Source organism: Hylobates moloch, unplaced genomic scaffold (genome assembly GCF_009828535.3).
Source record: "Hylobates moloch isolate HMO894 unplaced genomic scaffold, HMol_V3 SCAFFOLD_17, whole genome shotgun sequence".
Classification (NCBI taxonomy): Eukaryota; Metazoa; Chordata; class Mammalia; order Primates; family Hylobatidae; genus Hylobates; species Hylobates moloch.
The window spans coordinates 13,556,939-13,580,677 of NW_026652292.1; the positions used below are offsets into that span (position 1 = coordinate 13,556,939).

Here is a 23,739-nt window from a genome sequence, read left to right on the forward strand (position 1 = left end):
TTTTCCCCCTCTAATTCTGTTTTTTAAAAATTGGCATTCAATTAAAACCTAGATGACAGGCTGATGGGTGCAGGAAACCATCATGGCACATGTATACCTATGTAACAAACCTGCACGCTCTGCACATGTATCCCAGAACTTAAAGTAAAATGAAAAAAATAAAAAATAGAAAAATGGGCGTTCAATAATCAAGAGGCATTTTGAATAAGAGTCTTTAAAATTAATACTTGAGTATTCCTAGAGTAGTTAATTTCTAAGTGAAACTGACAATAGTTTCTTCCAAAGCTTGGTTACAGTCCATGAACCTATAAAACTAGAATAAACTAAAAAGTACCTTTCCTGTGAGTACTTTAGAGATTGATGTACAGAATACACTGCAAATCTAATTTTTACTGCTGTGGCACTGGGAAATTCCAGACAGTATAAAAATATAGGGTATTTTAACCTGACTGTAAATTATGAGTTTATGGTATTGAAAAGGGGGAATATGTATCCAACTTATGTTAAGCTCCTTAAAGAAAATTTTAAAAAATAAGAACACTGTAATGGCTTAGCATTGTTCTTTGGGAACAGTTATTACAAGTAAGGACTACAGCATTCAATGAAAAGGAATGTGGAATCTTTCACATATTAACTATTCTAGGCACGGCCACTGAAGCAGATACATAAATTCAAGGTGATTGATTGAAAATGTAAGTTACCACATATTTGCAAATTACAATACCATATTTATTTATCTAATGTTTGATTCTAAGAAGAAACTGAAAACTGACGCATTGTCTGTAAGTTATTACATAGACTTTTACTTAAGCTTATGGGTTTTTATGTTATTTATTTATCTTGACATAAGAATAGGCTAACTGTTATAATTATATCACAGTTCATGGGCTTTATTCTCATGACTGCCTCTAAGAAACCCCAGTGTTTGGTTGGGCGTGGCGGCTCATGCTTGTAATCCTAACACTTTGGGAGGCCGTAGTGGGCAAATCACTTGAGGTCAGGAGTTGGAGACAAGCCTGGCCAACGTGGTGAAACCCTGTCTCTACTAAAAATACAAAAAAAAAAAAATTAGTTGGGCATGGTGTCGGGTGCCTGTAGTTCCAGCTACTTGGGAGGCTGAGGCAGGAAAATTGCTTGAACCGGGGAGGCAGAGGTTGCAGTGAGCTGAGATCACGCCACCGCACTCTGGCCTGGGAGACAGAGCGAGACTCTATCTCAAAAAAAAAAACAAAACAAAAAAAAACCCTCGTTTTTGACTTATTTATTTAATACACATATACATCCCTCTAATCATTTTGTTCTGTAGTATCAGTAAAAGTGAGCATATCCCAAATATGAATATATTAAAAACTCACGTTGCATCTCTGTATTTATTATGTATACCAGAAACATACACACAATAGAAATTTTAAAAGATAAAGACAAAATGATTTAACATTTAATTTTTAATTTTTTTTTTTTTTTGAGACGGAGTGTCACTCTGTTGCCCAGGTTGGAGTACAGTGGAGCAATCTTGGCTCACTGCAACCTCCACCTCCCAGGTTCAAGCCATTCACCTGCCTCAGCCTCTCGAGTAGCTGAGATTACAGGTGATCACCACCACGCCCAGCTAATTTTTGTATTTTCAGTAGAGACAGAGTTTCACCATGTTGCCCAGGCTGGTCTCGAACTCCTAACCTCAAGTGATCCACCCGCCTTGGCCTCCCAAAGTGCTGGGATTACAGGCATGAGCCACCACACCTGGACAACACTGAATTTTTTAAATTAAAGTACAAAGTTAGAACAATGACTAGATATTCTTATTTTGGAAGGTCTTGGTTTAACACTTTATGATATGATGGTTTGAGTTTATTTATTTGGAGACAGGGTGTCACTCTGTCACTCAGGATGGAGTACAGTGGCATGATCTCAGCTCAGTGAAGCCTCTCCCTCCCAGGTTCAAGTGATTCTCCTGCCTCAGTCTCCTGAGTAGCTGGGACTACAGGTGCATGCCACCACACCCGGCTAATTTTTGTATTTTTTGGTAGAGACGGGTTTTTACCATGTTGGCTAGGCTGGTCTCGCACTCCTGATCTCATGTGATCCACCCACCTAGGCCTCCCAAAGTGCTGGGATTATAGGCGTGAGCCACCGCACCCCACCTGGGTTTTATTTTTGATTAAAAAAATGGAGACCTTATTTTTTAGAACAGTTTTAGATTTACAGAAAAATTGAGAAGATAATAGAGAGTTCTCGTATACTCTGCATCCAACTTCCTGTATTACTAACATCTTACGTTATTACGGCATGTTTGCTACTTTTTTTTTTTTTTTTTTTTGTGAGACAGGGTCTCATTCTGTCACCCAGGCTGGAGTGCAGTGGTGCGATCATGGCTCACTGTTGCCTCAACATCCCAGGCTCAAGAAGTCTTCCCACCTCAGCCTCCCGAGTAGCTGGGACCACAGGTGCATGCCACCACACCTGGCTAATTTTTGTCTTTGTAGAGATAGGGTTTCACCATGTTGCCTAGGCTGATCTTGAACTCCTGGGCTCAAGCAGTACTCCTGCCTCAGCCACCCAAAGTGCTGGGATTACAGGCGTGAACCACTCCATTCGTTACAATTAATGAACTAGTACTGATATATTAACTAAAGTCTATGGTTTATTCAGATTTCTTTGTTTAACCTAATGTCTTTTTTTTGTTGTTGTTACAGGATCCGACCCAGGACACCAGAATTACATTTAGTTGCCATCTCTCCTCTTCGCTGTGAGTTTCTCATAACATTTCTTGTTTTTGATGACCTTGACAGTTTTAAGACCACTGGTAAAGTATTTTGTAGGATGCCCCTCTAATGGAATTGTCTAATTTTTTTTTTTTCTAATTGGACTGGTGTTGTGGGTTTAGGGGAGGAAAACCACAGAAGTACAATGCCATTTTCATCAGATCATATGAAGGTTACATGCCATCAATATGATTTATCACTGAGCTCAGGTCACATATTAACTTGGTGGCCTGTTTTTAAGTTTTCAGTTTCTAAGATCCAGTAGCAAGCCAAACTTGTTCCTTAAAAGCAGAGTAGTTACCCACAACGACAGAGATTTGCTCCAAAATCCTAAGGGTTTGTACTGTGATTCACCTATGGTTGCTTGCCAAAATTCTAAACAGCGTTTACTTATTTTTTGGGAGAAAGGGGCTTGCTCTGTTGCCTAAGCTGGCGTGCAGTGGCATGATCATAGCTCACTCTAACTTGAATTCCTGGGCTCAAGGGATCCTGCCTCAGCCTTGCAAGCAGTTAGGACGGACTACAACTACAGGTGTGCACTACCACACCTAGCTAATTACATGTTGTGTGTATGTGTGTGTGTGTGTGTGTGTGTTTGTGGAGGTAGAGCTGGTCTCAAACTCCTGGGCTAAAGTGATCCTCCCACCTTGGCCTCCTAAAGTGCTGGAATTACAGATGTGAGCCACTGTGCATGGCCTCTCAATAACATTTAAATCGGCCATTGACACTTTAAGTACCATCAGATCTGCTGGATCATATGGCCCAAATGGCAGAGCAACTTGCCCAGTAGCCTAGACCTGTTGTAGAGCCTTCTCTTCTCCTACTAGGTATTGTGGTGTCTTTTTTTTTTTTTTTGGTTCTGTAAGGGGCCAAATGCAACAACTTATTCTTCAGCTTAAAGTGATATCTTGACATGTCCTATACTGGTCCCCTAGGAATTTCATGAGGTGGAGGGCCCCAGATGTTTTGTGACACTTATTTCCTGTCTTCAGACATTCAAATATTTTACCAATATATTTAGAGTAATTGCTACTTCCTGCTCACCATGAGTAATCGGCATAATATCATCAACGTAATGGACCAGTATGAAGTTCTTTGGAAGGGGAAGACTAAATTATGACATAGGGCTAAAGGGTTGATATAGCCTTGTAGTGGGACAGGAAGTTGTATAGTGGTCTTGCCAGTTGAAGGTAAATTCCTTCTCATGGTATTTTCTAATAGGTATAGAGGGAAAAAGCATGTGCCTGATTAACAGCTGCATACCAAGTACTACGAGATGTGTTGATTTGCTCAAGTAATGAAACATCTAAATGGCAGCGCAACTGGAGTCACCATGTAATTAGGTTTATAAGAATCCATTGTCATTTTCCAAGATCCATTTCTGTTTTGCACATGCCAAATAGGTGAGGGGAAAAGAAATGTAGTGGTTATCACCACCTCTGCAACTTTCAAGTCTTTGACAGTGGCACTTATCTTTACAATCTCTCAAGAATGTGGCATTGCTTTTAGTTTGCTATTCTCATAGGTATAAGCAGTTCTAGTTGCTTCCATTTGGCCTTTCCTGTTACAAGTCTTTACAGGTCAGGGAACCAACGTGGGGATTCTTCCAGCTGTTGAGCACATCTCTTTGTTTGTTTTTGAGACAGAGTCTTGCCCTGTCGCCCAGGCTGGAGTGCAATGGTGTGACCTCGGCTCACTGCAACCTCTGCCTCCCAGGTTCAAACGATTCTCCTGCCTCAGCCTCCCGAGTAGCTGGGATTACAGGTGCCCGCCACCACACCCAGCTATTTTTTTGTTGTTGTTGTATTTTTAGTAGAAATGGGGTTTCACCATGTTGGCCAGGCTGGTCTTGAACTACTGACCTTGTGATCTGCCCACCTCGGCTTCCCAAAGTGCTGGGAATACAGGTATGAGCCACTGTGCCTGGCCGAGTATATCTCTTTTAATTATGCATTCTGGAACTGGGGAAATAGAAGCACAGGATGGGTCCAGGGACTCAACAGGTCTAATGAGAGATGAACCTGAGCTGAAACTCCATTGATCACTCAACCTCCATTAAGCCTCTACTCTGACTGGCAGGCCAAATGAAGCTTTTCGTTTCCCCAGATTAGTATCAGGTCAGAACCACTGCGTAGTAATCCCTGACAAATCTGATTATTTCTCTTCCCCCAATGCACAGTTACCCTGGTAGATGGCTATTGGTCTCTTTGGGGGAAATAACAATATACATTTTTGGCAATGTAGCAGAGTCTTTCCTCAAGATGATCCAGCCTCTCCTTCATTCAGAGTTCTGAGAGTGTAAACTGCCTCAAGTCTGGGAATTGATTGAGAGGTTGTGACTGTTTTGGTGATGCAAGTTAGGATATGTTTCCTAGAGACACAATGATTAACTGGCCAACAGCATATGTCTCTGTAAGTAAGACAATATTGTTTTAGCTCTGCTGGTAATTATAGTAATCATGCCCACCTACTTTTTGGCAATTAAGTGCTACCCTGGGGGAGGCACTTAGGAATCCTAGTTTGATGGTAGCAGTTTCCACTGTAAGATATATGTGACTAAAGAGAAGAGCAGCCACAGATCTCTTCAAGGATGCTAGGATTCTCCTCACAAATTTAATTCTTAGTCGTGGTGAAAGGTATGTCCTCTGGACCCTTCTGGGGTAAGCAGGTCTTAAATGATAAATCCACTCTAATATTCCAATCTCCCCAAGCCTGTGGATACCTTTCTCTACAGATACCTAGGCAGTTCTGGCACTTCAACTTCATTTAGCATAGGCCCTTCGGGTGGATGGAGGTTAAACGATCAATGGAGTTTTCACTCAGATCCTTCTCACGGTGGGCTCAGTGGGTCCCCAAACCTATCCTGTGGTTATTTTCCTAGCTTGACATGCATAATTGGAAAAGACATATTCAGTGATTAAACACACCATTAGAGCTTTTTCTAAGCCTCTGAGATAAAACATTGAATCCAGAATCTCTGGTGGGTCCATATCAATAAATTTGGCCTGATAGAATTTATAACCTTTCCACCTTGATCCCTATGAGTTTCCTGGGGTGGTCATGACAAAGTACCACAAACTGTGTGTCTTAAAACAACAAAATTTATTCTCTTGCAGTTTTAGGGGCTAGAAGTCTGAAATCAGGTTTTTGGCACGGCCAAGCTTCTTCGGAAGGCACTTTGGAATAATCCTTCTTTGCCTTTTCTTAGTTTGTGCTGGCTCCTGGCATTCTGCGGCATTTCTTGGCTTCCAGTTGCATCACTCCAATCCCTGCTTCTATCTCCAAATGGCCTTCTTCCCTCTGTGCTCATTTATCTATGTGTCCTAAGGGCGCCAACCATTGGATTTAGGGCTCACTCTATACCAGCATGACCTCATCTTAACTAATTATATCTGCAAAAACCCTATTTCCAAATAAGTTAATATTGTGAGGGTCTAGGTGGACGTGAATTTTGGGGGATCTTATTCAACCCTCTACAATCCCACACCTTAATAGTCTTTGTATATTCTTTTGTATGCTCTGAATTTTTTAGCATGTGCATTTATTACTTTTTCAAGTAAAATTAAAGGAGAAAACAATATCCCCGGAGTTCTGTGGCACAAAATATAAATATTCTTTCTGTCCACTTTCTCCCTTGGAGGTCGCTACTATTTAGTCTCCCTAAGCTGGTCTTCCAAGTCCTGCCCTTCTCCAAACTTTTACCAAACTGAAGACAAAGTGATTTTTCAAAATGATCTCAGGATCTGTCAATGAGGATTAAGCATAAGCGCCAAAGTTAGCCTAATATGGCTTTTCATGATCTGGTCTCCAGTACCCCTCTTTCAATTTCATCTTTCGATACAATCCCCTGCTCCCCACCTGTTCCGCCGTGGACTCCTCGCGGGTGTCTGAAGTGCCCACGCCATTCCATCCCGCCCTATTCCAGCGCTACTCTGCTTCAGCGCTGCTTCTTGCAACTCATCCTCAGAGGCTACTCCTCTACTTCACCCCAGAGATGAAGCATTTCGCCTTTGGATGCTTGAAAACGGTTAATATTTTCCCTTTTGTTCCTCTTAAATCAAAATGTTTACATGAAATACTATGATCCAAGAACACACGCTGCTGCGCTTGCTTAATCGGGTCGAGTTGAACCAGTTCGCCTTCTCCGCCCCAACCCTGGCGCCGTAACTCCCAGCCCCGGAGCGACTAGCCTGGCCCGACAGGGTAGGCCCAAGCCCGCTGGGCTCGGGCGTCGGAACCGCCCCGGCGGGGGAAAAGCCCAGGCAGGCCGCAGCCGCGCTTCACAGCTGAGGAAAACCCGCTCCGGCGGAGGGCAACACTCAGAAGCCGAGAGTGACACCGCGAAGCGCCGGAACGCGTCAGCACCCTTCACACCTAAGACCAGACTTCCTCCTCCTCACCCAGGACGCTCCCCGCCGCTCATCCGGTCGTTTCCCGCTCTCACACCCTCTGCCAGTCCCCACACAGCTGACAAGGGAAGCAAGCCAGCGGCGCCAGGGAACAGATGAAGCGCAGCAGCTGCATCGCGCGGTTCCCCCTCTAGGCTCCGGCGCCTCAGCCCACACACGTGTATGCGCATGCGCCGCGTTCCGGCCTCTCCGCCTTCGGCCGCACCTCCTCACGCAGGGTCAGAGGCCGTGGGGCGGGCCACGGTGACGCGCGCGGAAGCGCTCTGTGGACCGTCGGAAACCGCCCCGGCGGCTGAGAGGCTGCGGCCACTGCCTGGCACCCCGACAGGAGGGGCTCCGGATCGTTCGGAGCCGGCTGAACCCCTTTGGCCGCGAGCGGCCGCATGAATCGGGGGACTATGCCCCAGCCCGGAGCGTGGCCGGGCGCGAGCTGCGCCGAGACGCCGGCGCGGGAGGGCGGGAAGGTGGCGGCCAGCGAGCAGCCGCGGCCCGAGATGCAGTGCCCGGTCGAGCAGTGAGTGCGCGGGGCGCGGGCCGTGGGCAGGGGGCTCGGTCCCCTCCGGAAGCCGGGCTGGGGTGGGGAGTCGTCAGCGGAGGGTCCCTGGGCGTCTTCAATTCTGAGTGAGGCCGTTGGCGACAAGGAGGAATTGGCAGTTTTGCCCAGTGTCCGAGTGCAGATTTTTAACCCCAGGGCCCGTCACAATTCTGGTCACACAGTGTCTCCCCTCCCGTCTCATTTTTGACACCTGCACGTCTGAAGTTAAAGAAAGTTCCAGAAACTTGGGAAGCAAACCCAAGAAGTGATGTATTTTATTACTAGCTCCCGCTAGATCTTTCCTCCAGCCTAGCACAGGGAGGAAGTGAGGTCGCCCCTGCCGCAGCCGCCGGGGAACGGAGCCGCGCGACGTGTTCTTGGAGGCGACGTCCCACCTGTTGGACAGACGTTGGACAGACTTTGGACCGAATCTGACCCATTCTCTTTGACCCTTTAACGGCCTGATTAGTATACCTTCCCGCTTTTCCTTTTAAAAAGGAAAGTCAGTGCTGGTTAGATCAATTCCTTACTGTACTGTGAAGAAGACGATTTGGGAAGAGTTCCTAATTTCTGTAAGGGTCTGGGGGTACGCGTGGAAGCAGAATAGAAACTCGAGTGAAACTTTTCTACACTTCGAAGTTCTAGGCAGCTATAAATGCCCTTGGAATTTAAGAAATTATGAAAGCACACAATCAGTTTGACAGATATTTTAACTGGCTGGAAAGTTAAATTTAAGATGTGTTTAAATGCAAAAAGCACTGCTAGAACTTTTGAAAAAAAAAAAAAAAACTCCTAAAAAGGGGTCTTTTGGAGGCCTGTTAGGTAGATATTGTGTTATAATAACGTGTTTGCATAGTACTTAGACGTTCTCATTTGTTGAGAACCCCCTTGGGATGGTGTTATTCACACTTAACGGGTTAATGGCCACTGGAAAATAAGATTGAAAGTCAGTGGTGTCAAACTCCTGCCTCCAGAGCTAGGCAGTAAGTGAAGTAAGTTAGTGAAGTTGGCCAGGACCTGGAGAGCTGTCTCTGTTGAGAGGCAGGGTCCCCTAAGCTCAAGCCTGTAATTGCTGCATCTTATGTATTTAAAGAATCCAACTATTTGGGCTTTGCATGAAATAACGCTGCTTTTAAAACAGTGGCACCTATTTTTTTTTTTTTTAATTGAAACAAGTGTACAGGCCCAGTGTGGGCTGATGTGTCCTGTGGCGGCCAGTTTGCTTTCTGGGTTAGAGTCTATTAGGCCATTTTTGTGTCGCTATAAGGAAGGTACCTCAGGCCGGGAAATTTATAAAAGGAAAAGAGGTTTAATTGGCTCGTGGTTCTGCAGGCTTTGCATGAAGCTTGGTGCGTGTCTCTGCTTGGCTTCTGGTGAGGCCTCAGGGGGCTGTATTTAACTTATGGCGGGAAGCCAGATGGGACCAGGCAATCACATGGTGAGAGAGGGAGGAAGAGAGAGGGTAGAGGTGCCACAGACTTTGAAACAACCAGATCTGGTGTAAACTTGGAGTCAGCACTCATCCATCACCAAGGGCATGGCACTAAGCCATTCATGAGGGATCCAAATACCTCCCACCAGTTCCCACCTCCAATACTGGGGTTTATACTTTAACATGAGATTTAGAGGGGACAGATATCCAGACTATATCATTCTGCTCCTGGCCACCCCACATCTGATGTCTTTCTCACGTTGGAAAATATGGTAATCTCTTTCCAGCCATTCTCCAAAGTCTTAACTCATTCTAGCATCAAGTCCAAAACCCTAAGCCTCATCCAAGACTCATCTCTTTCCACCTATGAGCTTGTGAAATCAGACAAGTTATTTAATTCCACAAATTCCTGGGACATGGACAAGTGCAGCCAAATTCTTTGCTAGGACATAACAGGGGTGATCTTTACTCATGTTCCCAATAACTTCCTCATTTCCATCTGAGACCTCATCAGCCTGGCCTTCACTGTCCATATTTCTTTTTTTTCTTCTTCTTTTTTTTTTTTTTTTTTTATTGAGATGGAGTCTCGCTTTGTCGTGCAGGCTGGAGTGCAGTGGTGCAATCTTGGCTCACTGCAACCTCTGCCTCCCAGGTTCAAATGATTTTCCTGCCACAGCCTCTGGAGTAGCTGGGATTACAGGCGTCTACCACCATGCCTGGCTAATTTTTGTTTTTAAGTTTGTTTTTAGTAGAGATGGAGTTTCACCATGTTGGCCAGGCTGGCTTCGAACTCCTGACCTCAAGTGATCTGCCCGCCTAGGCCTCCCAAAGTGCTAGGATTACACGCCCAGCCCACTGTCCATATTTCTTTCAGCATATTGGTCACAGCCATTTAACCAGTTTCTGAGAAGTTCCAAACTTTCCCACGTTTTTCTGTCGTCTTCTGAGCCCTCCAGGCTCTTCCAACCTCTGCCCATTACCCAGTTCCAAAGCTGCTTCCACATTTTCAGGTGTCTTTATAGCAATACTCGACCCCTCAGTATGAATTTTTTGTATTAGACTGCTTTTGCATTGCCATAAAGAAATACCTGAGGCTGGGTAATTTATAAAGAAAAGAGATTTAATTGGCTTATGGTTCTGCAGGCTGTACAGGAAGCTTGGTGCCTGTATCTGGTTGGCTTCTGGTGAGGCCTCAGGGAGCTTTTACTCATGGCAGGAAGCCAAGTGGGACCAGGCGATCACATGGTGAGAGAGAGTGAGGTGGAAGTGAGGTGCCACAGACTTTTTAGCAACCAGATCTTGCATGAACTCAGAGTAAGAACACACTCATCACCAAGGCCATGGTGCTAAGCCATTCATGAGGGATCTACCCCCATGATCCAACCACCTCCCACTAACTAGGCTTGTCTCCAACCCTGGGGATTACCTTTTAGCATGAGATTGGAGGGGAGAAATATCCAAATCATATCAGAGACTTAACCTCAGACTCTGCAGAGGATTAAAGAGAGGGTCTCTTCCTCCCAACCCCTGCTCCACAGGCCCGTGCTGGTTCCTAATCGCTGCTTTGCCTTCCTTCTACCCTGGTGGTGAGAACAGTGCGCTTAATTTAATGCCCTGTCTCACGTGCTGCACCTCAGCCCCAGCTGTGTCATGCCTCCTGAGCAATGCAGAAACTTTGAAGCCAGACCATGTTCTCAAAAGTATGTGTAGTTATTTGGCAAGTTTTCTGGTGGGTGTGATTCTCATTCAGAACACCTGTGAAAATAGACAAGGGTAGGAAGAAGTGCTCTTTCTTGAAAAGTTTTTGTGGCACAGGTGCCTCTTCCGTCTGTTGCTAGTAGAAATATATAGACTTAGAGCCGAAAGGAATGTAAAAAAAAAAAAACTAGCCTAGGTTTGTCATTTTACACATTCACAGATTTTTAAAGTGTAGCTTGGCTGGAGAGACCCCGATGCATCAATGGGAACCTCCCGCTACCTCTTCTGGGCTTTCTCAGCAAAACCAGGCAGAGAGACATGATTTATAGTGACAGCCAACTTCACTTTTTTTTTGGTTTGCTTCCCAAGTTTGCTTCCCAGTAGATGTTCCGGTTTTTGTGTGTGGTTTTTAGCAGCTTAATTTTGTTTTATCCTTATTTTTGTTGTGTTTGATTGTCTCGTTCTCTTTCACGTCTCATAAGATGGGGCAGAATAAGAGAGGTGAGTTTCAGATGTCATCTTTTAAACATCATGTCTCAAGTTTTGGACTTTCTAGCCTTTTTCCATCTTTCTGACTTGGCAGTATCTGGGTAGTGGGCTGTTTCTCTATGGTATTTTCTCATGGGCTAGAGAAACTGTACTATAGTTGTCATATAAACAAAGTTTGCATATAAGGTATTCATGTCAATTCCTGCATGATGATATATACAGCTTAATAGTTGAGTATCAATTTAAATAGTGTAATGTGCATTTTTAGTCTGTGTTTTTTTGTCATTGCAGCCAAGGCCTTTCTTTCCGCCCAGATAGTTGGGTTTGCTATGCAGAGGAGTCATTTAAAATGTTTACACTTAGAAGTGGGAACACTGTAAGACTGTAGAAGTTTTGAGATATCCTATAGAGTCATTTTTAATACATTCAGTGGACAGTAATTACAAATACAAATCATAGCCCAACTTCTGCAGCTGAGTTAGACATTCGGGATGTGACTCTGAAGGCTGTGGTGACGAGTAGAGAAAGAGATGGCTTATTTCCTAGGTAGCACACTAGGTTACTCTTGATTCCTTTCCACTAAGCTCTTCACATTTCACACATGAGAGAAGTGGGGGAAAAGAAACATAAACCACATGGATAAGCTACTTTGTTTTCTTGTTTGCTTGTTTTGTGAGACAGGGTCGCTCTCTGTTGCCCAGTTTGGAGTGCAGTGACAATCATGGCTCACTGTAGCCTCAACCTTCTGGGCTCAAGCGATCCTCCCACCTCAGCCTCCTAAGTAGCTGGGGCAACAGGTGCATGCCACCATACCCAGCTAATTTTTTTTTACTTTTTGTAGAGACAGAGTCTCACTATGTGGCCCAGGCTGGTCTCTAACTCTTGGGCTCAAGCAATCCTCTTGCCACAGCTTCCTGAAGTCCTGGGATTACAGGCGTGAGCCACAGTGCCCAGTGATGAACTACTTTGTATATCTCATTGCAGTTTTTCTTTTCCTCCCTCCCTCCCTCCCTTCCTTCCTTTTTTCCATACACCCATCAGCTCATTTGAGAGCTGTGGTTGGCTCACATCTCCTGGACAAGTCCTAAGGATGGCCTGAAACATAACTTAGGATCACATTTGAAGAAATCTTTTGTCAGACCAGATTAGTTGACCTTCAAGCTCCTTCTGCTGCTCTCCTGTGCTCTATCCCCTGCTCACTCCACCCCCAACATCTGACTCCTGCTGATCTGGTCCTGGGACATGGTTGCTGGCTAGGCCAGAAATGCTTAGGGAAGTGAGAAGAGACTACTCCATGGTCTTTCTCTGCCTGAGGGTGAGACAGGGTTTGAATCTGTGGAGGCATACTGTCGGTGAACCCCTCTGAAATTGAAAGCAATTTTATGTGTGTTTCTGAGCTTAGGTTCTGATGAAATCTGAATTCTCAGAGGGGCTGTGGACAAAAAAAGTGGCACACTGTTGTTCTTGTGGATGTATTTTCTGCCCCACCCCACCCCACCCCCAGATGCTGCTACAGTTTGGAGTAGGGATAAAGTCTACTTTCTCCCAACCTGATGAAGAGCCTGCTTTGAGGCCCAGAGCTGGGATGTCTCTAAGAATCAAACCTTATTGAGAGTGGCTGCATTGACCCCAGATACCTCTGGAAGTCACATGGAGTAGCATGAGCCAGTCGTGGAAAGTCCACTTGCAGAAGAGGGGTGGAATTTTGGCCTGGGTGCCGGTACTTTCCTGTATTTGATCGTTCACCCATCTCTGAACCGCATAGTGGTGAAGAAAGGCTGGGTTGAGTGGTCTTTGCTTTTCCTGTGCCTGTGTGGGAAGGTGTGTTAGTGTAATATTGGTTGACACTGTCTCACCAACATTGCCTTAGTGTTGCCATTAGTCTCATAGGAGAGGCTAAGTTAAGTATGAACTGCAGGGTTCAAGTCCAGAGAGTTGAATTAAAAAAAGCCATACTTAGTTCTTTTAGACAACTAAGGGGAACAACTTTTAAAAGGTTCATAATGGTGAGTGATTAAAATTCTGTCTTGTTAGCTTTGTATATACATTAGAATTGATTTTTTTTCTATTACGTATTTACTTGAATCAAAAATTGAAAAACGGACTTCACAGAAATGCCTTCTGCTTCACTAAGCTCTGCTTTTAACTCACAGCTTTTGCTCTTGGGAATAGTATAATTTTGTGTCTGTACAGTAAGCATGTTTAAAATAAGTTTTCAAAAATTGGTTGGTATGCAGGTCTTTGAACAGAGCAAGTGGTACCAGTTATAATTTAGTATGCAATGTTACATAGCTTACTCAGTTGGATATGTTGCCTTAATATAAAAAATAAAATATTTTATCTCTAGGTTAAGAGAAAATAGGTAAATAGGCTGGGCATGGTGGCTCACACCTGTAATCCCAGCACTTTGGGAGGCCAAGGCAGGCGGATCACCTGAGGTCAGGAGTTCGAGAGCAGCCTGGCCAATGTGGTGAAACCCCGTCTCCACTGCAAATACAAAAATTAGCTGGGTGTGGTGGCAGATGCCTGTAATCCCAGTTACTCAGGAGGATGAGGTAGGAGAATTGCTTGAACCTGGGAGGCGGAGGTTGCAGTGAGCCGAGACTGCACCATTGCACTCCAGCCTATGCAATAAGAGCGAAACTCTGTCTCAAAAAAAGAAAATAGGTAAATATTGTTTAATAGGAGCTTGAAAATATACACTTTAAAATAATGCCATGGTGCAAAACTAAGAATTTTCTAACTAGGAATTGTTAGCATTTGGTTTTAAAATTTAGGCTGAGCATGGTGGCTCACACCTGTAATCCCAGCTCTTGAGGAGATCACGGCGGGAGGATCTCTTGAGCCCAGGACTTTTGAGACCATCCTGGACAACATAGTGAGACCCTGACTCTATAACAAATTTTAAAAATTAGCCAGATGCGGTGGTGCATGCCTGTGGTCTCAGCTACTTGAGCCTGAGGTGGGAAGACTGCTTGAGCCCAGGAGGTCGAAGCTGCAGTGAGCTGTGGTTGCATGGCTGTAGTCTAGTCTGGGCAACAGAGACCCTTTCTCAAAAAACATATATGTAATTTTTTAAATCGGCTTAATTATTTTTAAGTTGTACATATTTATGGGGCACATAGTGATGTTTTGATACACATAACTATAGTGATGAGGGTAATCAGCATGTCCGTCATCTCAAACATTTATCATTTCTTTTTCTCGGGAACACTTAATATCCTTCTAGCTGTTTGAATCTATATAGTAGATTATTAACTGTAGTTACCCTACAATGGTATAGAACACTAGAACTTACTCCTTCTATCCAGCTGTAATTTTATCCTTTATTTGTATCCTTTAACAAATTTTAACTGTGGAATTGAGAGTGACTGCCAGAAAGTCAAGTCATTTAGACTTTGGCTTAACTTTTCTTTACCACACAACTTTTTGCTCTGGTGATCACCTGAGTCTTTGAGCTTCAGTGGTTTCTTTTGTGTCAGAGTGGATACCTCCCCACTGCCACCCCAACTTGACACACAAAAGGTTGCCAAATCCCTTTTCCTCATTGTTTTATTATCTTCCCATCCCATAACAAAAACGTAAACTTAACGTCTACCTATTTCAGATTCCTGGCCTTTAGTATCATTTCATTTTGTCATTGTTTTCAGCTTTATTATTTTAATACTTAAAAAATTACAGCAAAAGTTTATTGAGTGAAGTATTTTTAAAATAAACTTAGTATTTTTTGCTCTGTTTCTTCCTCTCTTTCTGTTTGCTTATCTTTCTATTAGATGGGTAACTATTTCATTCTGCCTGTGAAATGTCCTCCTTCCTGAATATATTGTTTGAGCTTCATTGCTCAAACCTAAAACTTATTCTTCGGGATTATTTTTTAAAATTTAATTAATTAACTAATTAATTTTTTTTTAGTGACAGGGTCTCACTCTTGCCAGGGCGGGAGTACAGTGGTGTGATCATAGCTCACTGCAGCCTCCAACTCCTAGGCTTAAGTGATCCTCTCTCCTCAGCCTCCTCTGTAGGGGGGACTACAGGTGAGTGCCAGCATGTCCAATTAATTTTTTTTTTTTTGTAGAGGCGGGGTCTTGCTTTATGCCCAGGCTGGTGTTGAACTCCTGGCTTTAAGCAGGATTATTTTTATTTTAATGGTGGCCTTTAGTAAAGGCTGTATTACATTTTCTGTATGTCCTTGGTGGCCGTGAAGTTAGCAGATGTTTGTGCACAGGATCTGAGTGAAATCCAGTTGTGGTTAAAGCAATTTGATTATACTCTGGTTCTCTTATTCTTGCATTTCTGCTTTGCTTTTTTCGTATATCCTGAATCTCTGCTCTTTATTTCCAGTAATTTCCTATTCAGCTTCCCTTTGCATTTAGTTCTCCTGTTTGTTCTGCTGTTTGTTTGTTTCCTTTCCTTTCCTGTTGGCCTTTGTAGGAATTTGTACTTGTGGGATGGAGAGTTGCTTGTTTAGAGAACCTCCTCTGGGCATTGATGTTGGATTTTGGTTATTTTGTAGATTAAAAAGAAAGAGAACAAAAGTGGAGCCAAATGTGCATGTAGTATAGCCACAGATTTTGCTTGAAGTACAATTCTCATAGACTTACACTAAAGAACTGGAAGAGGAACCATGTAGCTTACATGGCCTCTTCCAGTCTTCTCATTTTGAAGATGAGAAAACTGAGGCCGTGGGGAAGTGGCTTGCCCAAAGATATATGCCTCTGATAATGATACTATGAAAGTGCTTTGCTTAAATGTCTGTTTTACAGGATTGGAATTTGTCCCTTATTTTATAAAGCCAGGAAAGAGGCTGAAAGATGTCGTTAAATTATTGAGAGAAGAACGAACATATTTGGTCACTTTTTATTTTAGGGCTTTGATGTATGGTCCCCACGAATCAGGTTTCTGTTTGTTTTTACCTCTGGCATGGGCTCTAAGGATGACATCAAACTTTTTACTTGAAATCTCACTGGAAGCAAGAGCACATGGAAAGTACCTTTTTCTGATACTTGTTCCCTCACCCCCACAATGTTAAAATACACACAGTTACACGTTTAGAGAGAAAAAAAGAAATAAAAAATTGATAATTGGTCAGATTGTTCATTAATACTTTGCAACAGTGGATATAAAATGAGAATAAGAATAGTTTAATTTTGAGTGCTAATTATTTTCCACATATCTGTTTCTTTAAAAAGCCCTTTGAGGTGAATACTCTTACTGCCCTTTTGACAGGTGGTTAAATCTAGATGCTGAGAGGTGTAGTTACTCTAGTCATAGTTATACATACAGCTAATAAGGACTGGAATGAGGACTAGTTAAATAAACTCTGGCAGTCTAATTCCTGGGTCCCCACTCCAATCATTGCACTCTGCAGAGGGCTTACCCACATGGTGTACATCGTGATGTGTTTGGCAGGGGGCAGGTCAGGAGTTGTGGGCTGTTCAGGAAAAGGGAAGATCTGAGCAAATCACAGATGTACGGGTACACGATAGTGTTGGTCAGGCATTTGGACTGAAGTGTGAGTAATGCATAGGGAAATAATGGGATGCAAGCTAGAGTGGTGGGTGAGGTCCTAATTTTGACATTGGTTCCCTGAGTGTTTGGGAACCATTGAAAGGTTTTAGTGGGGACATGTGAGACTTCCTTCCTCAGTCTGGCCCTCCTAGTACCCCTTCTTCATCTGTCTCTTGCCGTCTGACTCCTTCCTCTTTCCCCCAGCTGTACTAGGCCGTGTACCAGGAGCTGGGGTGATGAGGGAATTGGGGGTAGGGGTATCTCAGTCATTCACTGAATTTTTTTTTTTTTTTTTTTAGCCTGGCACCTCCTCCTTCCTGTGTTCCATTGGGTCTGCAGCCTTGTGTGAGGATGGGGTGTGCTCTCATGAGGCAGGAGTATGGGGAATCGGGGGTCTGATCATTTTTTATGTGGAGGTCAGCTAGTCTCCTTGTTTTCCGCTCAGTGTGTTACTCATGCCCCCTGAAGGACTTGATGACTCCAGTTCCTGAGCCTTTCTGGGGTTCTGCGAGGTTTTCTGGCTTGCCTGCCATGGATGCACATCTACCAGCCTTGGCTTCCCTGTCCTGTGTCATTTACCACTCCATCTGCTTTCCAGCTCTTTGGACTTTCACCTGCCTTTTGGTTTCATGAAAGATAGAATTGGGGTTTCTGTTTCCCTTTATTGTCATTTTGGGGTGAATCTTGAGGGAAAAGGGGGGCATCTTCAAACCAGAAGTCCCATTCTTCATCTTTGTCTAGCATCTAGTGGATTTTTTCCCTTTGTAGTACTTAGTGGGCTCCTGCTAGTTAACTAAAGTACTGGAAACTAGGAAGCTCTGAGTAAGAAGTTGGTAGTAGTGGACAGTGGGAATCTATGTAACAGCTGCATGGGTGGCTGGTTGATTGTGGGGTCAGGAAGCAGGAGGATTTCGAGGAGGTTTTTTAGCTTTGGCGATTTGTAATAACTGATGGTCTCTTCTTGTTTTTAAGATAGCTATTGTCAGGTTTGCTTGTGACTGTTACAAAGGTCGGCAATGGGGCCTGCATTCCTATATAAATATTTTTATCAGCACTATCTCCATTCTTGGAACTTGACAGAATCAGTTCAGGAGCTTCACTAATAAGATGCATGCTATGATGTCTAGATACATAGTTGAGGCACTAATAGGCATTACAATTAAAATGCCCTCAGAGCTACCTAGTAAATGAAGTGATGTTAACTTGTCTTATTTAAGTAAGAAATTCAGAAGTAGAACAAAGTGGTGAGATAGAAACATAAGCATCTTTATTCTTAAGATAGAAGACCTATATTTTATCAGATTATCGTCATGTAAAGTGAAAAAAGTTAAACCCTTAGCATATTATGCATTTTGTAAGCAGCTGTATAATAGGATGGAAAATGTCAGTGCAACAAGTGTTTGAAAATGTCTGCTTTGGTGTGATTTCAGTGAGGAGGACATGTACCGTGCTGCAGATGAAATAGAAAAGGAGAAAGAATTGCTTATACATGAAAGAGGGGCATCAGGTATGTTTGGAATTGTTTTATTTATAGAGTTCTTATTGTTTATAGCAGAAAATGCAGTTAAATCTGTATATCCATTTTTCATAAAATATCAATAAAATATTCTTATGTATATGGTCTTATCTACATTGATTGTTTTGCTGAAGTATGTTTAGAGACTATTTCCTGAGGTTTTTAAATTTTAACGCAAGCATTCCCGCTGCATTCTTCACATTCATATCATTTTTCACACCTATGAAGACTTTTGTTTAATCTCTTGACACCGTCCTCTCTCGGTTCTTGATTTCCTTATATTCTTAGAGGGAGAGTTCAGATTTGAAGTCCATTTTTCATTTCAAATGGAAAGACTTAACTGAGAAACTGGCTGTGCATATCTTTGCATGCAGATGGCCATATGAATGTGATTAAGTAATAAGAAAGACAGTGATGGGATCAGTAGCACAGAGTCTGATCGTTTTGTGATTTCATGTCTGTGTTTTTCTTTTCTTTTTTTATTTTTATATTTTATTATTATTATGCTTTAAGTTTTAGGGTACATGTGCACAATGTGCAGGTTTGTTACATATGTATACATCTGCCATGTTGGTGTGCTGCACCCATTAACTCGTCATTTAGCATTAGGTGTATCTCCTAATGCTATCCCTCCCCCCTCCCCCCACCCCACAATAGTCCCTGGGGTGTGATGTTCCCCTTCCTGTGTCCATGTGTTCTCATTGTTCAATTCCCACCTATGAGTGAGAACATGTGGTGTTTGGTTTTTTGTCCTTGCGATAGTTTACTGAGAATGATGATTTCCAGTTTCGTCCATGTCCCTACAAAGAACATGAACTCATCATTTTTTATGGCTGCATAGTGTTCCATGGTGTATATGTGCCACATTTTCTTAATCCAGTCTATCGGTGTTGGACATTTGGGTTGGTTCCAAGTCTTTGCTATTGTGAATAGTGCCGCAATAAACATACGTGTGCACGTGCCTTTATAGCAGCATGATTTATAGTCCTTTGGGTATATACCCAGTAATGGGATGGCTGGGTCAAATGGTATTACTAGTTCTAGATCCCTGAGGAATCACCACACTGACTTCCACAATGGTTGAACTAGTTTACAGTCCCACCAACAGTGTAAAAGTGTTCCTATTTCTCCACATCCTCTCCAGCACCTGTTGTTTCCTGACTTTTTAATGATGGCCATTCTAACTTTTGTGAGATGGTATCTCATTGTGGTTTTGATTTGCATTTCTCTGATGGCCAGTGATGATGAGCATTTTTTCGTGTGTTTTTTGGCTGCATAAATGTCTTCTTTTGAGAAATGTCTGTTCATGTCCTTTGCCCATTTTTTGATGGGGTTGTTTTTTTCTTGTAAATTTGTTTGAGTTCATTGTAGATTCTGGATATTAGCCCTTTGTCAGATGAGTAGGTTGCAAAAATTTTCTCCCATTTTGTAGATTGCCTGTTCACTCTGAGGGTAGTTTCTTTTGCTGTGCAGAAGCTCTTTAGTTTAATTAGATCCCATTTGTCAATTTTGGCTTTTGTTGCCATTGCTTTTGGTGTTTTAGACATGAAGTCCTTGCCCATGCCTATGTCCTGAATGGGATTGCCTAGGTTTTCTTCTAGGGTTTTTATGGTTTTAGGTCTAACATTGTAAGTCTTTAATCCGTCTTGAATTAATTTTTGTATAAGGTGTATGGAAGGGATCCAGTTTCAGCTTTCTACATATGGCTAGCCAGTTTTCCCAGCACCATTTAATTAAATAGGGAATTCTTTTCCCATTGCTTGTTTTTGTCAGGTTTGTCAAAGATCAGATAGTTGCAGATATGCGGCATCATTTCTGAGGCCTCTGTTCTGTTCCATTGATCTATGTCTCTGTTTTGCTACCAGTACTATGCTGTTTTGGTTACTGTAGCCTTGTAGTATAGTTTGAAGTCAGGTAGTGTGATGCCTCCAGCTTTGTTCTTTTGGCTTAGGATTGACTTGGCGATGCAGGCTCTTTTTTGGTTCCATATGAACTTTAAAGTAGTTTTTTCCAATTCTGTGAAGAAAGTCATTGGTAGCTCGATGGGGATGGCACTGAATCTATAAATTACCTTGAGCAGTATGGCCATTTTCACGATATTGATTGTTCCAACCCATGAGCATGGAATGTTCTTCCATTTGTTTGTATCCTCTTTTATTTCATTGAGCAGTGGTTTGTAGTTCTCCTTGAAAAGGTCCTTCATGTCCCTTGTAAGTTGAATTCCTAGGTATTTTATTCTCTTTAAAGCAATTGTGAATGGGAGTTCACTCATGATTTGGCTCTCTGTTTGTCTGTTATTGGTGTACAAGAATGCTTGTGATTTTTGTACATTGATTTTGTATCCTGAGACTTTGCTGAAGTTGCTTATCAGCTTAAGGAGATTTTGATCTGAGACAGTGGGGTTTTCTAGATATACAATCATGTCATCTGCAAACAGGGACAATTTGACTTCCTCTTTTCCTAATTGAATACCCTTTATTTCCTTCTCCTGCCTAATTGCCCTGGCCAGAACTTCCAACACTATGTTGAATAGGAGTGGTGAGAGAGGGCATCCCTGTCTTGTGCCAGTTTTCAAAGGGAATGCTTCCAGTTTTTGCCCATTCAGTATGATATTGGCTGTGGGTTTGTCATAGATAGCTCTTATTATTTTGGGATACGTCCCATCAATACCTAATTTATTGTGAGTTTTTAGCATGAAGGGTTGTTGAATTTTGTCAAAGGCCTTTTCTGCATCTATTGAGATAATCATGTGGTTTTTGTCTTTGGTTCTGTTTATATGCTGGATTACATTTATTGATTTGCGTATGTTGAACCAGCCTTGCATCCCAGGGATGAAGCCCACTTGATCATGGTGGATAAGCTTTTTGATGTGCTGCTGGATTTGGTTTGCCAGTATTTTATTGAGGATTTTTGCATCAATGTTCGTCAAGGATATTAGTCTAAAATTCTCTTTTTTGGTTATGTCTCTGCCAGGCTTTGGTATCAGGATGATGCTGGCCTCATAAAATGAGTTAGGGAGAATTCCCTCTTTTTCTATTGATTGGAATAGTTTCAGAAGGAATGGTACCAATTCCTCCTTGTACCTCTGGTAGAATTCAGCTGTGAATCCATCTGGTCCTGGACTCTTTTTGGTTGGTAAGCTATTGATTATTGCCTCAATTTCAGAGCCTGTTATTGGTCTATTCAGAGATTCAACTTCTTCCTGGTTTAGTCTTGGGAGGGTGTATGTGTCGAGGAATTTATCCATTTCTTCTAGATTTTCTAGTTTATTTGCGTAAAGGTGTTTGTAGTATTCTCTGATGGTAGTTTGTATTTCTGTGGGATCAGTGGTGATATCCCCTTTATCATTTTTTATTGCATCTGTTTGATTCTTCTCTCTTTTCTTCTTTATTAGTCTTGCTAGTGGTCTATCAGTTTTGTTGATCTTTTCAAAAAACCAGCCCCTGGATTCATTAATTTTTTGAAGGGTTTTTTGTGTCTCTATTTCCTTCAGTTCTGCTCTGATTTTAGTTATTTCTAGCCTTCTGCTAGCTTTTGAATGTGTTTGCTCTTGCTTTTCTAGTTCTTTTAATTGTGATGTTAGGGTGTCAATTTTGGACCTTTCTTGCTTTCTCTTGTGCGCATTTAGTGCTATAAATTTCCCTCTACACACTGCTTTGAATGTGTCCCAGAGATTCTGGTATGTTGTGTCTTTGTTCTCGTTGGTTTCAAAGAACATCTTTATTTCTGCCTTCATTTCATTATGTACCCAATAGTCATTCAGGAGCAGGTTGTTCAGTTTCCATGTAGTTGAGCGGTTTTGAGTGAGTTTCTTAATCCTGAGTTCTAGTTTGATTGCACTGTGGTCTGAGAGACAGTTTGTTATAATTTCTGTTCTTTTACATTTGCTGAGGAGAGCTTTACTTCCAACTATGTGGTCAATTTTGGAATAGGTGTGGTGTGGTGCTGAAAAAAATGTATATTCTGTTGACTTGGGGTGGAGAGTTCTGTAGATGTCTATTAGGTCCACTTTATGTAGAGCTGAGTTCAATTCCTGGATATCCTTGTTAACTTTCTGTCTCGTTGATCTGTCTAATGTTGACAGTGGGGTGTTAAAATCTCCCATTATTATTGTGTGGGAGTTTAAGTCCCTTTGTAGGTCACTGAGGACTTGCTTTATGAATCTGGGTGCTCCTGTGTTGGGTGCATATATATTTAGGATAGTTAGCTCTTCTTGTTGAATTGATCCCTTTACCATTATGTAATGGCCTTCTTTGTCTCTTTTGATCTTTGTTGGTTTAAAGTCTATTTTATCAGAGACTAGGATTGCAACCCCTGCCTTTTTTTGTTTTCCATTTGCTTGATAGATCTTCCTCCATCCCTTTATTTTGAGTCTATGTGTGTCTCTGCACGTGAGATGGGTTTCCTGAATACAGCACACTGATGGGTCCTGACTCCTTATCCAGTTTGCCAGTCTGTGTCTTTTGATTGGAGCATTTAGCCCATTTACATTTAACGTTAATATTGTTATGTGTGAATCTGATCCTGTCATTATGATGTTAGTTGGTTATTTTGCTCGTTAGTTGCTATTGTTTCTTCCTAGCCTCGATGGTCTTTACAATTTGGCATGTTTTTGCAGTGGCTGGTACCGGTTGTTCCTTTCCATGTTTAGTGCTTCCTTCAGGAGCTCTTTTAGGGCAGGCCTGGTGGTGACAAAATCACTCAGCATGTGCTTGTCTGTAAAGTATTTTATTTCTCCTTCACTTATGAAGCTTAGTTTGGCTGGATATGAAATTCTGGGTTGAAAATTCTTTTCTTTAAGAATGTTGAATATCGGCCCCCACTCTCTTCTGGCTTGTAGAGTTTCTGCCAAGAGATCTGCTGTTAATCTGATGGGCTTCCCTTTGTGGGTAACCTGACCTTTCTCTCTGGCTGCCCTTAACATTTTTTCCTTCATTTCAACTTTGGTGAATCTGACAATTATGTGTCTTGGAGTTGCTCTTCTCGAGGAGTATCTTTGTGGCGTTCTCTGTATTTCCTGAATCTGAATGTTGGCCTGCCTTGCTAGACTGGGGAAGTTCTCCTGGATAATATCCTGCAGAGTGTTTTCCAACTTGGTTCCATTCTCCCCGTCACTTTCAGATACACCAGTCAGACGTAGATTTGGTCTTTTCACATAGTCCCATATTTCTTGGAGGCTTTGTTCATTTCTTTTTATTCTTTTTTCTCTAAACTTCCCTTCTCGCTTCATTTCATTCATTTCATCTTCCATCACTGATACCCTTTCTTCCAGTTGATCGCATCGGCTCCTGAGGCTTCTGCATTCTTCACGTAGTTCTTGAGCCTTGGCTTTCAGCTCCATCGGCTCCTTTAAGCACTTCTCTGCATTGGTCATTTTAGTTATACATTCG

The 23,739-nt window shown here is 42.5% G+C and overlaps 1 protein-coding gene across 9 annotated transcripts in view; it reads left to right on the forward strand.

Moving 5' to 3' along the window:
• Window positions 1–7,425: 7,425 nt before the first annotated feature.
• The window catches only part of OTULIN (OTU deubiquitinase with linear linkage specificity), a 62,878-nt gene continuing 46,564 nt past the window's right edge, over window positions 7,426–23,739 (forward strand). For 3 of the 9 annotated variants that reach the window (XR_004244851.2, XM_058430167.1, XM_032135818.2), the window contains exons 1-2: window positions 7,428–7,685; window positions 18,264–18,340. Coding sequence is in view for 8 of the 9 variants with exons in the window: in XM_058430167.1 (XP_058286150.1) it covers window positions 7,555–7,685; window positions 18,264–18,340 (208 nt within the window). In the remaining variant the exon portion in view is untranslated. Of the gene's footprint in view, window positions 7,686–7,739; window positions 8,279–13,081; window positions 13,332–15,237; window positions 15,360–17,170; window positions 17,250–18,263; window positions 18,341–23,739 lie in introns of those variants that run through there. The other 6 variants (XM_058430170.1, XM_058430169.1, XM_058430168.1 and 3 more) reach the window with 6 other exon arrangements.